Source organism: Leguminivora glycinivorella, chromosome 6 (assembly GCF_023078275.1).
Source record: "Leguminivora glycinivorella isolate SPB_JAAS2020 chromosome 6, LegGlyc_1.1, whole genome shotgun sequence".
NCBI lineage: Eukaryota > Metazoa > Arthropoda > Insecta > Lepidoptera > Tortricidae > Leguminivora > Leguminivora glycinivorella.
The window spans coordinates 9,894,165-9,911,299 of record NC_062976.1 but is presented as its reverse complement, the minus strand read 5'-3'; the positions used below and the strand labels follow the sequence as shown (position 1 = coordinate 9,911,299).

Genomic DNA, 17,135 nt, shown 5'->3' with positions numbered 1-17,135 from the left:
ATGTTATCGATGCACGAGTATCTCAAACTACGGGCGAATCTGGAATGGGGTCCTGATGCCTTTGTCGAGAACGGAACGGGAATACCGGTCTCAAAATCGGCAAAGGTAGCTAAATCCAGGTAAGGTAGCTAAGTATGTCAAGTGATCATGATATTGCAACAATTATAGCTGGCGTTGGCGACTTTGCCGAAATTTCTGTGTTCTTTGTATGCAATAAAACTTGTTATCACCAAAAAAAAAATCCATCGTCATCCTCCTTGCGTTATACCGGCATTCGCCACGGCTCATGGAAGCCTGGGGTCCGCTTTGACAACTAATCCCAAGATTTGGCGTAGGTAAGCGACTGCCATCTGACCTTCCAACCCGAAGGGTAACTAACTAGGCCTTATTGGGAGAGAGAAAAAAGATAATCCGTTTAATTACAAAATGTAAATTACTTAGCACAAATGTTACTATTTGGATAAAAAAATCCTTACCTCATATTTGCGAAGTTTAGGTACTTCTACTCTACCGTTGACTGTACGCCGTGGGGTTGAATTAAATATCAAACGAAAACTCAATACAATAACGTGCTTTATTACCTAAAGCCCAATACTAAATACAAACCACAGCCTTGCACTTCGTCTCACTACACTATATCACTATTCAGTTCGCAGTCAGTTCGCACTCCTTCGTAAAGTCGACGGGCACCATTAGAGCGGTGAGTTCCTTGAATGTCTCCAGGGGACAGAAAGCGTTGCACCCGGGAACCTCCATCAGGCGAGGCTCGGCTGAATCGTCGTCCCAGTAGTAAATCTGGCGAATAAAACATAAGCAATATCATTTTTAACCCCCGACGCAAAAACGACGGGGTGTTATATGTTTGACGTGTTTGTCTGTTTTTCTGTATGTCTGTGGTATCGTAACTCCCGAACGGATGAACCGATTTAGATTTAGTTTTTTTTTGTTTGAAAGCTGAGTTCGTCGGGAGTGTTTTTAGCCATGTTTTATGAAAATCTAATTTCGAAACAACCCCCACTTCACCAGTGGGGGGTTGTTTCAAAATTTTAATTGTGGATGCGATAATACGTAACCTGTTTTGATTTTGATGTTGACATATAGGAAGAAAGTGGTCTAGAGGCATATATGTATTAACACATTCACTGCCAGACAAAAAATGGTGCACTACATCAGAAACCGGTCGTAATTTATAACCGCCTGCTTGTGTGGCGTGAACCTGCTGGCGGGTTCTCCGGCATCTGAGTAAAGTTCACGAGCGCTCATTAGGTGGGTTTATGGTTGAGAAAGAGTTAAATGTTTTTTTTTTATATACTACGTCGGTGGCAAACAAGCATACGGCCCGCTTGATGGAAAGCGGTCACCGTAACCAATGAACGCCTGCAACTCAAAGAGTGTCACATGCATGCATGCATGTAGTGAAATGTAACGCATGTAAACGCGTAATATTCTAAATAGGTATGTAAAGTAACTAAGGTTACTTTATAGTCGAAACGAACAAATTTTTACAATCCATTATTCTGCGTGAATTACACAAAAACATCGTAAACTTCATAAGTAACGTTATAAAATTATGAAGCCATTAATCTTACATAGTACATAATATATCCTTTTGTCATCTGAACTGTTTAATGATTATCAGTCAGTCGTGAAATAATGCAAAAGAGATAACATTTCGAGTTCAAAAACCTGCCTACGAATTTAAACAAGTAGGCAAACAACGTCGTTAAAGATAATGACTGACACACACATTTACACTGTTGAAAGAACCTTTGTAAAATACCTACCACGATAAGATCGATCCTATTATCGATAGAACCAGAAACGAACCATGAAAACATACGACAAGGGTACAACAGTGTAAAAACATCATTGTATACCTTGTCCTTTGCGCGTGTTTACATTTTTAACTAATAAAGCGGCTTAATTCTTTACTTTATGTCTTGACCATAGTGAAAATCTAACCTTAAAACCGAACCTCTGCTCATACGTCAATGTATTTTTGTCGTTCGGTTGTGGTAGCTTTTCGTGTAATTCGAAAAGCAGCGCCGTGCCCGGATCTGGCATACGGGGAAGCGCCGCTACCATGCTGCTAGGAGAGCCGCCACGTTTACAGGGATTCCTGTTAATGTCTAGACTCTAGACCAAAAATGTGATAATCTAACCTTAAACCCAAACCTCTGCTCATACGACAATGTATTCTTGTGTCATTCGGTTGTGGTAGCTTTTAGTATGTACAATTCGAAAAGCAACGCCGCGCCCGGATCATGACATACGGGGAGGTTCTGCTATACACGCAGCCAGTAGTACCGCTACGTTTACAGGGGTGCCTGTTAATTTCTAGACTCTAGGCCAAAAATGTGATAATCTAACCTTAAAACCAAACCTCTGCTCATACGTCAATGTATTCTTGTCATTCGGTTGTGGTAGCTTTTCGTGTAATTCGAAAAGCAGCGCCGCGCCCGGGTCTGGCATACGGGGAGGTGCCGCTACGCACGCGGCGAGCAGAGCAGCCACATTTACAGGAGTGCCTGTTCGCACTATCACTCGCCAAGTGGAGTTGGACGCCTCTTTTATTATTTGTTGAAGGAGTGCCCCTGAAATACGGAAAATGAGTCAAATTGGAAAAAAAGCTTGACAAGTTTTTTCTCGTGTCAGAGTAAACCCGAGATAATGAATATGTACGCAAATAATTATATGAATAAAGAAAGAAAAAATAAAAATTGTTAGGTTAGGTTAACTTTACTGACTTTAGTTTTATAGTTTTTCCAGTAAAGTATTTTTTTCCCACGCCAACTGGTAAAAGCTCACTTTGCTATTCGAAAATAGATAGCAAAGTTGCATTTTATCCACAAGAGTGCAAAGTAATTTCGTACAAATTTTAACTTGATGTCTTCAGCTGGCTGGTAGATTTTACCTATAAATGATGATTAGGTACCTATATCATAAATATTGAATTAATTGATCGATTTGATTCAGTTTGATGTTTTATATTTAGTCAGTATTTTGTTCGTCTTGGTGTGGTGAAAAATGTTGTGTTTCACTCGGTGGCAAAGTTTGTTTAACCTTCGTGCCTTGAAAACTTCGCAACGCTCAAGATTCCACTTTTTGAAATCTTTCGCTTGCTCTGGTATCAATTATGGCACGTGCGGTCAAACAACAACTTTGCCCTCTTGTAAAATAAATAACTATTGTTACCATCTTTTCACTTACTGTACAAGTAAATTGCACATGCGTCATCGAGTAAAGAATCATGTGATTATTGTTTTTACCAGTCATGTGATTGATTGCACCATCAGCATTTAGTTTGTATATAAACACTACAATTAGGTAAATGCCTACTCTCTTTTATTGCACTCTATTCATTCGATTCTATTCTGTCTAGACAGTACAATCATTACAATAAAGCAAGTATTTCTCGAGAACGTCTTTGAGTTAACTCTTAAATCAACCTATCAAGTAAATGTTAGAGTAAGCAAGTACTTTAACACTTACCACCACTGAGTTTCTTCAACAAATTGTCGTGAAACATCATCTGGTACTCCACATGAGCTGCGGCGATCAGTTTTCTTTTCACGTGTTTTGCCCATTTTGGGTTCGGTACTTTTATATCGTCCTGGAAATGCGAATAACGTCCGTTACAATGATTGCACTTTATTGAATGTTACGAATATTATATGCAGAAAACTATTACCTGTATTAGGAACAAATTGTTTAAATAGTAAGCGTCTTGCGGCGTGCTGTAGTTGATGTTAGTCATCTGCGCGATCTTGTTGAAGAGATCTTTGTAAGGCGTCAGCAAGCTCTCTTTTATGTACGCGTCTAATATTCTCTCCTTTTCTTGTGCGTATCTTGGACAGTTCTCTTCATACAGTAGCTGTGAAATAAAGTTTGAACTGTCACCGCCAATAACATCGCACAAAAACATTGCAAAAATATCTGAGACAATCTTATTTCTAGATTAGAGCCATAAGTGTGTCAGATATTTATGCAGCCTTATTTTTGTTGTATTTGTTTTTGCCGTTGACTGAACTGTTTTAATCCACCTGACTGGTAGAACAATTTGAACTTTGTTTGTAACTGTTTCGTGTTTATAATTACAAGTGTAGTATACGACTGAGAGCAAACACTCAAACGGGAAAATTTTTTAGAGATCAAACCGTAGATGAGACAACCGCTAGCCTGCTGATAAAAACAACCGTTACAGCACAATTTACAAAAAGACGCTTCAACTTACAAAGTCCTTATCCCTCGGAGGGTATTTGTACGGCACCGGCTGCCAGCTAATCGTGTCGTTCCACATTTGCTCCTGCGGCGGCGGCCAAAGCCCCGCAGATATCAGCAGAGCTGTCATCTTGCTTAGATTCGTGTTCGACGCTATCACGATGCTGTTATCTGTGGTAAAAAGTGTCATTTAAAGTATAAACTAGGTACTTTACAAACGGATGCTAAAATCAAAATTATATCTAGATACCCCAATGCCAAAGTACACTAATTAAATCATAATCATAATCATAATATTTTATTTATAAAACCAATTTACATGTCAACAATAAATAATTCGTAGTAATTAACTACAATATAATATATGAATAATTATTACAAACAATTGCTTTAAGTCGTTCATTCCAAATTACAATGTTAGAGGTATTTTTACATGTGTTATGCCTTATACGCTATAAACTCGTTATAGCTATAAAATGATTGCTCAATAAGCCATTGCTTCAGATGAAAATGTTTTAATTTATTTTATTGAAAATAGTGACGCTATTAAGTATTAATCTAATAATTTGAACTGTTGCTGTTGCGGATAGCTAAACTGGCTAAGCATCTTACCTAGGTATCTGCGCCGTGATTGTAGGATGATAAATGTGTACAATATGTATATTTGGAGTTAAGAAAATTACATGTAAAATATTTATGAATAAAGCCTGGCCAGAAATACGAGTAAGTATATAACTACGCACTATGTTGCGGAATTTCAATAGAACTATTTTTTTCATACAATACTGAACTGTCACCGCATACATCAGAATACAAGCGCCCTCTTGACAGTGGTCATATATTTCTGGCCAGGTGTAAAATTATATCGTTATTGATATACGAGAGATACGTTATTTCGATTAGTGCTTCGGGCATTGGAGGCTTCAATTTTTCTTTTATACATACATACATACAATCACGCCCGTTTCCCAGAGGGGTAGGCAAAGATCACGGATTTCCATATACTACGATCCTGACAAACCACTTTCGCTTCACACACTTTCATAACGTTTCTCATACACGCTCGTCGGTTTTCTTTTATAATTTAGTTTAGTTGTAAAGACGCCCTAATCTATTGGATCACATGCACTTTGCATATGCTATCAAGATGCTCTTAATAGAAATCTGAATAATAATATTTATAACGTGCGTGAAGCAGTGGCGCTAATTGTAACAAATACACGTAATCTTAAGGGCATGTCAATCATTAATGCTAGTGGCGGCGGTTGGAACTAATTTGCACGCAGCACCTAGCGAATAGCAGACTACTTTGTTGAACTTAAAATTATGAGACGTCGGCATAATACTTTGGTTAATGAAACATTGCATGAACGCTGCATAAATGTTTGATTACAGAATTAGTTCCAATTCCGCCCTAAGACCAGCTCTTTGATGCAATCTTATATTAATCCCGGGAACAATTAACAGAGAACAATCAAATGTATGTATTTACTATCTTTTCTCCGCGGCTTCGCTCACGTTAAATTCGAAAATTGCGGAATCCTCCATACAAACTTCCACCCCCCATTTTAGGGAAGTGGGGGTTAGAAAGACACAAAAAGTAGCCTATGTCACTCTCCATTCCTTCAACTATCTCCACTTAAAAAAATCACGTCGTGGCGCCGTTTATCCGTGAAAGACGGACAAACGAACAGACACACACACTTTCCCATTTATAATATTCTAAGTATGGATAAATTCAGTTCAACAATGCTTTACCATACCTTGCTCATAATAGGGTCCCATGAAGTCATTGTACCTTTTTCTAAGTAATGCGCCCATCTCGTAAGTCAACATCTTGCCCTCCTAAAAATGCAAAATATACACATAAGTTCTAAAACAAGAACAAACAAGGATATCTTGGTAAGAAAAAGCCCCTCAGAGTGTGTATCTAAAAATACTAAACCAGGAACGGGACGTGTAAAGGCTATCATTAAAGAAGCGGAAATAAAATCCATTACCGTGCGCGAAACCTTGAAATCATTTCGTATATGCGTACACTTTTTAACATATTGTCACGTGGAGCCACAAGTCATATATCATTATTAGTGTCCGCTGTAATCTGCCTCTTCTGAGCTACCACGTTCCTGTTCTATCATTCACAAAACAGTTTGTCTCGACTGTGCGCTTAAATCTGGTATATCCTGATCCCTATGTCCTATAGAGACATGGTTGTCCGCTCGCGATATCTTTAGATACTCTTTGTAAATAGCGCGATCGGAGCCTCACGACCTTCGCCAGGTCTCTCCCTGACCGGGAAGTTGACACTTCGTTACAAACTCATTTGTCTCGTTTTGTCTTGTCACACTGACCCTGATCCTGGTTACGATACTTGCGAATAGATGCGGGCTGCGATTACGGATGCACTGGGTCTAGTGTAATGTCGGAAAAGAAAATATGTTAGCCTTAATACTTTCCATCCAGTCGTTCAGCTGAATATAAACTTTATGAACATAGAAGCGCTGGTGGCCTAGCGGTAAGAGCGTGCGACTTTCAATCTGGAGGTCGCGGGTTCGAACCCCGGCTCGTACCAATGAGTTTTTCGGAACTTATGTGCGTAATGTCATTTGATATTTGCCTGTCGCTTTTCGGGGGAGGAAAACATCGTGAGGAAACCGGACTAATTCCCAATAAGGCCTAGTTACCCTTCGGTTTGAAAGGTCAGATGGCAGTCGCTTTCGTAAAATTTGTGCCTACGCCAAATCTTGGAATTAGTTGTCAAAGCGGACCCTCCCATGAGCCGCGGCGTATGCCGGGATAACGCAAGGGGATGATGATGAACATTGATTATACCTGCGGCTCTTGATACCTAAGTCCAGAAGAATTATGAAGTTGCAATACCTACTATAGAAAGATAGGGATATAATAAACTCTAAACAGATCCCTAACCGCTATAACACGTGCACTCGTACAGCGCAGTTGTATTATAAACATGATCCAATTGTTGACATCCCGTAAAAGAATTGTAGGGGGTACATTACATCAGCTGCATTCGTTGCAATGCACTGAGAGCAGTCACCACAAGGACGCCGTTTGTCCCGTCTGAATGGCATGGCGGGATAAAGCACCAATGCATCAGAAACCTCATTCAAACAACTCGTGTATCTCAAGTTTGGAATGACGCAAGCGATTGGTTACGGCCGCCGGATAACCAATTTTCCTGAATCGAGGAACTACGCTCATAAAAACCTATTGTCGAAACTTTGTTCCGGCGATTCCCACGAAGTGGAATTGAATTTTATTTTGGCTATGACACTAATATTGAGCTCTAGTGCAGATATGAAATGAAAATCCCACGGTACACCTGAATATGGCTTTGATATCCTTTTGTGCTTTTTTTGAGCGATTGCAACTTCTTTATCGAGACACGATACGACATAACACGACAATGGTGCCGAATAGGACGGTCTGCCTAATGTTCCACATAATCATTGAAACCTATAAATGAGATCTATGCAATGTGAACATGAAAAGTAATGAGTAATCTTTGTAGCAATTTGACTCCATCCATAAAAGTGAATAATTTAATAAATATGTACTAACGAGTTAGGTACTCATTAGACAAGAAACCTTTAACAGTTTTAGGCCTGATTTAGACGGCGTGCGAGCTCGCATGCGATTTTAGTTACATTGCGGGCTGTTGAGGTTACATACAATTTTGCACAGCCATCAAATACCGCAATATAATAAAACTCGTATGCGAGTTCTCGTACCGTCTAAATGGGCCCTTAACCGCTTAGAAATTTTCATTGAGTGTGCCGCCGCCATTACGAAGTTCATACAAATCATCATCATCCTCCTTGCGTTATCTCGGCATCTGGCACGGCTCGTGAGAGCCTCGGAACCGCTTTGGCAACTAATACCAAGATTTGGCGTAGACAAATATTTCTCTTATATATCAGACTTCGGCGTAAAGATGTGGATTGTGTGTAACAGACTAAGGAGTAAGAGATAGTTTAAAATGCGTAACTCACATTAGTAATGGCTCCGGCACCGTAGGGCGCGAAGACATGGTCCGGAGGCGGAGTCCCCAGTATCGCCAGCTCGCGTTCACTGGGCGTGCGCTCGCCGTGGGACATTAGCTGAAACACCTTCAATTAAATATCATCCATATTCCAAGCGCGAAGATATGTTCAACCAACATAATTTATATTGATTGCTAACAAAATTGCTTGTGCAATTGCGAAATGCATCAAGCCCACACAGTGCCACTAGATGACAGATGTGATATATATGCATCATCGAAAATTATTCATAATTTTGAGGCAGTCATACTTCGTAAATTTGAATTTATAATTTCCGTGGTTGACTGCAGTTTCCAGATTTACGTAGTGTAATATACTTACATTAATTTGACTGTATTGCAGAATGGTAGTTTTATGGATTCTTGATTGAATCCATATATTCGTATATTACTTATCACATGTGAAGACACCATTATTTTGACACTGACATAATATATTCACTATTTATCGTCTGCGACTATTTAAGATCAGTGTCAAGCTTGTGACCTATAGGTATAAGTAGGTGTGGCGCATGCCACTTTCCCACTTTCTTATTACCAATAATACCAATATACCCAATTACTAACATTTGCCCATTAACCCATTGAATTCCAATGTCAAAAAAATGCTACTAGATTAATCACAATCAACATTTCAAATGTCCAAATTGTCTGTGACTGTGACGGATACGATACGGGACAAGGCAGTCTAGGGTTTAAGTTTATTGCCAAAAATAAAGGATAGTCTGAAAAAGTTTAACTCACCACATGTACTTGTCGTAAAACAGTTACTTCCACGTTGTTATCTTTCATCAGGATCACAGCTACGAGGGCTGAATAAAAATATTAGGATATTCAGCACAATTAAATCAAAAGCAATAAGGATGGGGCGAAAGGCATTTGCAATTATTAACAAATATCTTATACTTTTAAACGAGCAATTCTTGTATATTTATTTATTTATATATACCGACGATCTCGGAAACCGCTCTAACGATTTCGCTGAAATTTGTTATGTGGGGGTTTTCGGGGGTGAAAAATCGATCTAACTTATCCTTAGGTCCTGGAAAACGCGAATTTTCGAGTTTTCATGCGTTTTTCTTCGCGCGCCATCTCGTGTGCAGTAGTTGTACTGTTAAGACAGAATTCTTTCGGTCGATGTAAGTACTATTTATTGCAAAGACTAGATGGCGACACAGGTCAAGGCTAACACGAATAGAAAAATACACTATTTGAGCTTTTGTGGCAAAACGCGCGCCATCTCGTGTAGAGTAGTTGTGTTGTTAAGACTGAGAATTCTTTCGCTCGATGTAGGTACTATTTATTTTTGAACTAGATGGCGACACAGGTCAAGGATACGGAACAGAACCGAGCGAAGCTCGGTCGCCCAGATATTGTTTAAGTTATACGGAGCACCAGCATGAAATTACGTTCTCGTCTTTATTACTTAGTCCAGTAAGTATTTATTTGACCAACCATGTTAATCATTTACTCCTATGGAGAAATAGGTAGGCATAAAACACAGGTTCGCATTATTTGATTAAGTACGTATGTTTTTTAATCAAAGGGTAGACCGAACAAAAACGTTACAAAATAGGTATTTTTTTCTATCACTTGAAACACGACTTAGTTGAAGTAAAAGAGGACAGTACTCTAAATTCCCGAAAATCCCGAACTTACCTTTAACACCTTAGAGGGTTTACTATCAAAGGGCTACATGGATATTTTCAGAATTTAGGACCCTCCAATTCGCGTAAGTTGAAAAAAAAAATTAACTCACTGTCAGTTTTGTGACGATAATTAAGCATGAAATATCAATAAAGTTTAGCTTAAAGTTTTTGTATTACATAAACTTTAAGCTATAATCTACATTCAGAATATGAAAAAAGTAAATATTTAGACAGATTTTATGCTTAATTTTATTGTCTCCACAAAACTGACAGCGAGTAAATTTTTGTTAACAACTTACGATAATTGGGGGGACCCAAATTCTGAAAATGCTCACGCATGCTCAATCTAGGGTAAAGCAACTAACGTATGCGGAATGAAATCTGGACAAAATTCAATGTCTTATAAAATTAATATAACATAGTTTATTTTTGATATCTTTCGTGATTTTAATTATGTATTGAATATCGATAAATAAAAGAGTTAGTTTTCGCCAATGTGAGCCTTCTAACAGAACTTGTGATACTTTATGTCCATCGGTGTCGACAAAACCAATGTTAGCATTTTTTAAGGTCCAAATTTATCTTCCATGTGATAACTTTTTAAAGAAGCTTCATATGCTCTACATTTTTCACATTCTTGTCCGTAGGATCATTAGTGTTCTCAAAATAATAGTTTTCTTGTCGTGAAATTCCATTTACTCGACATATTATTAGTCATTCATAAACCCAGAAATGCAAAAACAGCTGTTTTTTACATTTTTTGACTTAACGGCGTAGCAGCATTTACAAAGTTGTTTATTTTATTTTTGAAGACTATAGGCCTAACTTTTTTTGAATGTGTATCGATACTCATGTCTTCAAGATAATTTTTATCACTTTCGCTGCCCCATTCGAATGCTGTCTCGAGCTCTCTGTGAGATTTTGTGCCTTAGGGGGCCGACATTTCTTTTAATCAAATCTCTCCCAGAAAACTTCCCAATGCTGTAATGTTTTCTTGGACCACGCTTTGTTGCGGTAGTTTTTGTAAAGAAAAAGGACGCAAAATTATTATAAATTGACTGTTAGCTTCTAACCCTTCCTACAAAACTTTCCTCGGGCTTTGCATTCGGTCACAGAAAATTGGTATGTAGAAATTACAAACAGTTTCGCTAGGTCGTCCTTCTCGATTGACCATCATTTCGAGAAAAGGAATCCAATACTCATGAAACTTACCAGTTTAAATGACAGATATGTAAACTTTAATCTGGCATTTATATGTCGCAGGGAAATGGCCAAAACAGAGATTTCATCAAATCACTAAGGGATATGGTCAAATTACGCAGGATGTCAAAATGGCGAGTAGATTTTATCACTTCTCTAGAAAATTTCACTCATTTGACTAAATCCCTGACTCCGTTTAGTGAAATCACAAAATCGACCAATAGACACGCCACGTTTTGTCATTTCACTAGATTTGTTTAGGGATTTGATAAAATCCCTGAACCACGTCAGTAACTTGACGAAACGAGCTTATGAGCTTATAAAGTCAACTAGTTTTATCATTTCGCTAAACATGTTCAGTGAAAAGAATGTTTTAATAAATATAAAAATAATTTAAAATGAAACATTTTTAGCTTTGTTTCTTAACTTGTTTTTTTTTTCTTATTTTCTTATTTATAGAAAACTCTTAAAAACGGTTGACTTTTCACTGAACTTGTTTAGCGAAACGTTAAAACTAGTTGACTTTTTGAGTTCGTTTCGTCAACTCACTGTCTCGGTTCAGGGATTTTATCAAATCCCTAAACAAATCTAGTGAAATGACAAAACGTGGCGTGTCTATTGGCCGATTTTGTGATCTTCACTAAACAGAGTCAGGGATTTAGTTAAATGACTGAAATTTTCTAGAGAAATGATGAAATGGATTCGCCATTTTGACATCCTGCGTGATTTGATCAAATCCCTTAGAGATTTGATCAAATCTCTGTTTTGGCCATGTCCCTGCGACATATACATTATTTTAGTTTATTTATTTACTTACTCTGTTCGATATCAAAACTTTGTCCAGATTTCATTCCGCATACGTTAATCCAGGGTCAACCATTTATGCAGTACAGTACAGTACAGAAGGTTAGTTAGGGCCGGTTGCATCAAACCATCTGTCATCGTTAAAGCGTTCGTTAAATTTTGTTGTATGGGTAGTTCCATAGACATCTGCTGCGTAACGATGATGTGTCTGTCAAATGTGGTTGGTGCAAATGGCCCTTAGTCTGCTAACCCTGGAGTGGCAAGTTTATAAGGTGCGAGTTACCGGCGATGAGCGAGACGCCCACCAACACGCCGAGGCAGCAGCAGGTGTGCTCGGTGCGCAGGCCCGGTGCCGCTTCCGCCGCGTTGGTCGGCTCCTCCTCGTGACCGCCCTCTCTCCTGCGCAAACGCACACATTTACGAAAACACCCGCGACTCTTCTCAACACTGAAGACTTCTGCTAGAGACTTCAGTGTACACAAATGCAGAACTTTTACAAAGCATTTTCGGGATTATTTTTTTTTATATATCTTTCAGATCACAAAATATAAATCTCAAAAAAGCCTAAATGCTTTTCCAACTTCGCAGGTATAAGTTCCAGTTTTCAACTCTCAAAAAGTTGGTTGATCGACTCAAGTATTTAGTAGATAACGACTTCGAGCCCTGATTTAATTTCGTATTAGTGCCCTCTTTTATCCTAATGAATACCTACACACTTAACATTTCCGTAATTTACGGTTAATGACATAATAACAATGTCTTTCACAACATTAACTAGCCACTAATAGCTGTAATCCTTCGACTAACAAAGTACGGGATTCATCTTCACTCGTGACTCACATTTTCCTCGGCCTTATGGGCAGCTCTACATTGTAATCTGATGCTGTCAGTTTTTCCGGTAATATTTAGGGACATTCACAATTGAGTCTTATATCACTGTATCACACCGCGGTCAGTACTGGATGTAACGTACAGGAAGCGCACAGATCGCCCGCCGGGGTCCCACTGAGGCGCGCGACAGATTCACGGTCGCTGCGACCTGTCCGCGCAGATGATTGACTTTGTCCAATCGATTGTGCCACGGCACCTATTTACTCATGCGCACGCTTTGACCTATACGGTTACAGTTGGACGATTCCAGCCATGTACGGAATCGCTATAGCAAATGTGTTAATAATAGACGTACAACTTGCTGATTAATTACACCGGGTAAATCTTTGTAAAAACTTCAATTACGGACATTCATTCTCAATCAATATAAATCAAAAAACCGGCCAAGTGCGAGTCGGGCTCGCGCACAAAGGGTTCCGTAGCAGCAAATATAATAAACCAATAACTTAACCAAAATTACAGTTAAATCAACCTATCTCAAAAACTATAAGAGATACTTTGATCAAACCAAAAATCGTTGAAAGAGTTAATTAGCATGCATCACCTCTATTTTTTTTAGAATTTTATACCCCGTAGTTATAAAAATAGAGGGGGGGGGACATACTTTTTACGACTTTGAGAGCTGATATCTCAAAAACCGTTCACTTTAAGAAAAATGTTTTTTAGAAAACTTTATATCATTTTAAAAGACCTTTCCATTGATACCCCACACGGGTATGTACATCGAAAAAAAATTTTCATCCCTCAGTTACATGTATGGGGGCCCCACCCCCAATTTTTTTTTACTATTTAGTGTCATAATTTTGTAGCGGTTCATACAACACATATTCCCATCAAATTTCATCACTGTAGTACTTATAGTTTCCGAGTAAATCGGCTGTGACAGACGGACAGACGGACAGACGGACAGACGGACAGACGGACATGACGAAACTATAAGGGTTCCGTTTTTGCCATTTTGGCTACGGAACCCTAAAAAGTTCATCCTGCCTTTGTTGTAAGTACAGTAAGTATTCGATACGACACTTCTACTTCTAGTATGAAAAGAGCCTGTTAGGAATATGAGTTTTTGATGTTTTAGAATACATTACTCAATAGAGTAAGTAAAATGTCACGAAAGACAATTATTTTCTAGAAAAAGTAAACGGCGAGCGCCTCCCAAGGGTAACTTACCTTACCTACTTGCTAGAACCAAAACTTACGTACATTTTCGCTGACATAGAATATCGCATTCTAAAATATCAATTATAAGAGGCTCTAAGTGTAAACTATAGCTACGATTGTAAGCCGTTCCTCATAAGACGCGGAAGAGATAATGGACTTGTAGAGTGCAGCCATACCCTACTACTCGCAGGGTGATGCTGATGTGATTTGATAGTTGGCATTAAACAATTGCACTCGTCTGTTCCGTGCGAATGCGCGATACCTTCCGTCCACACAGGGTTGCGGAGTGAATAATCTTGATGCATTTACAAACGTATGTTTATTTACAGTTAACTGTTTTTTTACATAAAGGTTGAACACGCCAAAAATGGGGCACACTTAAATGTTTATTATAAAAAAAATATAATAAATAAATAAAAGATGTTTGATTTAAATATGAGCAAATTTAATGTATTTTAAATGCAAACCATAATTAGTCAAGGTTTCTCGACGAATAAGCCCTCGATCGTACTTTTCTTCGAACACGACTCATAAGAGTTTGCACCATCACGTCAGGATACCTCTTTGTCGCCAGGTCCACAGTTTTCGTCGCTCCTCCGCGGAATTAACCTCCCCGCCTCTCTTTTTAAGAAACCCTTTCATTATACTCCAATATTCCTCGATAGGCCGTAGTTCTAGGCAATTTAGTGGATAGCTATATTTCGGTACCACGGCTACACCATTTGCTTTGTATCACTCCATGACAGGTTTCGCGTAGTAACACCTGGCAAGGTCTGGCCAAAATAAAGGCCAGGAGTGGTGTTTCTTAATAAACGGAAGTAATCGCTTTTGTAAGCACTCTTTTTGATAGATGCTGCCCTTTATTGTTCCGGTAGTGACAAAAGAGCTGCTTCTTTTCCCGCAACTGCTAATTGCCTGCCAAAGTAGGTATTTTTTTTGGAAACTTAGATCTTTTTTTATTTGACAGTCTTTGGGAGCCTCTGTGCTACTTTTGCTAGTATAAAACTCTTGGCCAGGGATTTCTTAGAAATCGGATTTTATGTAAGTTTCACCATCCATCAGAACGCAGTCAAATTTTGTTAATAAATTTTCGTATAGTTTCTCAATCGAGTTTCTGCTGCTGATTTCTGTCTTATATTCCGATCTGGTGCCGTTTTGTGCTTTAAAACTTCTTAGCCCTGCTCTACGTTTCACCTTTTGAACATACGATTGGGACATCTTTACTTTTTAGCCACGTCACGAGGTAACATCATACAATTTGAAGCAAATATCCTTAAGATGCGTTCCTTCTTTTTTTTATCCTTTATACCCTGCAACCCACCAATCCTGGCTTTCGTTCTAAAGTTAGGCGTTCCCGAAACCTTTTCAATACGCAACAAACAGTGGATTGTGGAAATTTTAATCTTTTACCCACATCCCTGTAGCTGAGTTTTGGATTTTTTGTGTTTTCGTGCAAAATAAGTTCACGTTGTTTCAGTTGCCTGTTCGATATCGCTACATATATAAATCTTTCACAAAAGTACCTGATATATTTAAAAACTATACTTTTTTACGATTTATTTGGCATCAAAAAAAAATCTACGAAGCAGCAAATGAATTTATATGCCTCAGTTTTGGCGTGTTCAACCTTTATGATGTATTTAGATTTTGTTTGTCAAAGCCTGGTTTGACAGAAATATGTAACCGCGTAACGTAGGTTATACATAACAATTTTCAGCAATTACCTTTTTACTTTTATTTTTAACTAGTCTGCCCGCGGCTTCGCTCGCGTTAGAAAGAGACCGAAAGTAGCCTATGTCACTCTCAATGGCTTCAACTATGTTCACTTAAAAAAACCACGTTATACACGTTACATGCGTTTTGTCGTGAAAGACGGACAAACAAACAGACACACACACTTTCCTATTTATAATATTAGTATGGACTACATCTTAAGTTTTCAAAAATACAAGAATCTTTCCTGGGTAAATAAACTTGAGATGTTGACATTAGGTATTAACCATAGAATGTAAACAAACTTACTTGATACAGATTATGCTCGATAAATGCACCATTTTAGAACTCTCTTACTACTTTGTATAATTACAGATTTAGACGCACAAATAGGGTTGCAAAAAAACGGTTTTTTTTCTGGCTTGAAAAAAAACATGAAAAAAAACCGTGAAAAAAAACAGTTTTTTTTCTGGAGTATGTTTTTTTTCTAAAGTACGGAATCTCAAAATTTGCAAAGTAGTTAATACTTTTATACGGTTTTTTAGACTTAATGTTAACTATTAAACGAATTTAATGAAATAACTTTAATTTCTGGTCTTATAAAAGTAACATTTACGAAATCTGTAGTTGGTAGTTATCACTATTTACTGTTGGCAACACCACCGCCACTCCACGCTACACACAGCATCGGGAATTCCCCAATAAACGTTTGTAATACTGAATGTTAATTGAATTAAAATGTACGTTATTGTTATTGAAACACGTTACAACTCACGAAAAACCGTTATTGTCGTATTATTTGTTCATCTGAAAAAAAACCATATTTAGAAAAAAAACCATGGTGCTCGGTTTTTTTTCATGTTTTTTTCACAATTCTGAAAAAAAACATTTGGTTTTTTTTCTATTTACAACCCTACGCACAAATGCAGTTTTTATTTTCACATTTTATTATCACAGTATATATGTGTTATTAAAATGTTTTGGTATTAGAACACGCGCACAACACGAGACACAGAAATGATATAATTGTGATTTGTGATCTCGGATGTATCACGACATGCAGGTACTTGCTATTATCTCTAATCAAGATGTAATTAAACTACAAGGAGATAATACATACTTTATTATATGTTTGGTCTCTAGTTTTGTAACTACAAACATTAAGCTGCTGTGGCAATAATAGTAATACTCTACTGTATGTGTTTTAGACATACCTACATATGTACGTACATGTGATGTGATATGATCAAGCATTATTTCTTCTAGTTTCCTTATTATTTAATTTTTTTAGCTAGTTCTTTTTTCATATGAAAAAAAGTAATACGAGTAACAAGGCTGCTCCAACATTTATCCTCGTAAGACCCAGGCCATCAGTTTCCAATTGTTTATTTAAGGTCAGTGCGGGCAAGACCGGCATACTTTATTTGAAA

The 17,135-nt window shown here is 37.9% G+C and overlaps 2 protein-coding genes across 3 annotated transcripts in view; one reads left to right on the top strand and one right to left on the bottom strand.

Annotated features, from left to right (window-relative positions):
* The window catches only part of LOC125227381 (dedicator of cytokinesis protein 9), a 67,618-nt gene that overhangs the window by 30,651 nt on the left and 19,832 nt on the right, over window positions 1-17,135 (top strand). The gene's annotated exons all lie outside the window — the stretch shown is intronic.
* On the bottom strand, window positions 557-16,695 carry LOC125227384 (venom acid phosphatase Acph-1-like). Of its 2 annotated transcripts, XM_048131689.1 has the most exons (11): window positions 16,631-16,695; window positions 16,015-16,096; window positions 12,221-12,336; window positions 9,029-9,096; window positions 8,235-8,342; window positions 5,985-6,066; window positions 4,235-4,392; window positions 3,692-3,874; window positions 3,493-3,613; window positions 2,371-2,594; window positions 557-795 (listed from the first exon to the last, which is right to left on the bottom strand). In XM_048131689.1, exons 2-11 carry the CDS (start codon window positions 16,044-16,046, stop codon window positions 646-648), a joined length of 1,242 nt encoding a protein of 413 aa, XP_047987646.1. In that variant the 5' UTR covers window positions 16,047-16,096; window positions 16,631-16,695; the 3' UTR covers window positions 557-645. The 2 variants fall into 2 exon arrangements, with proteins under 2 accessions (XP_047987646.1, XP_047987647.1); XM_048131690.1 differs by lacking the exons at window positions 16,015-16,096; window positions 16,631-16,695 and adding an exon at window positions 12,778-12,957.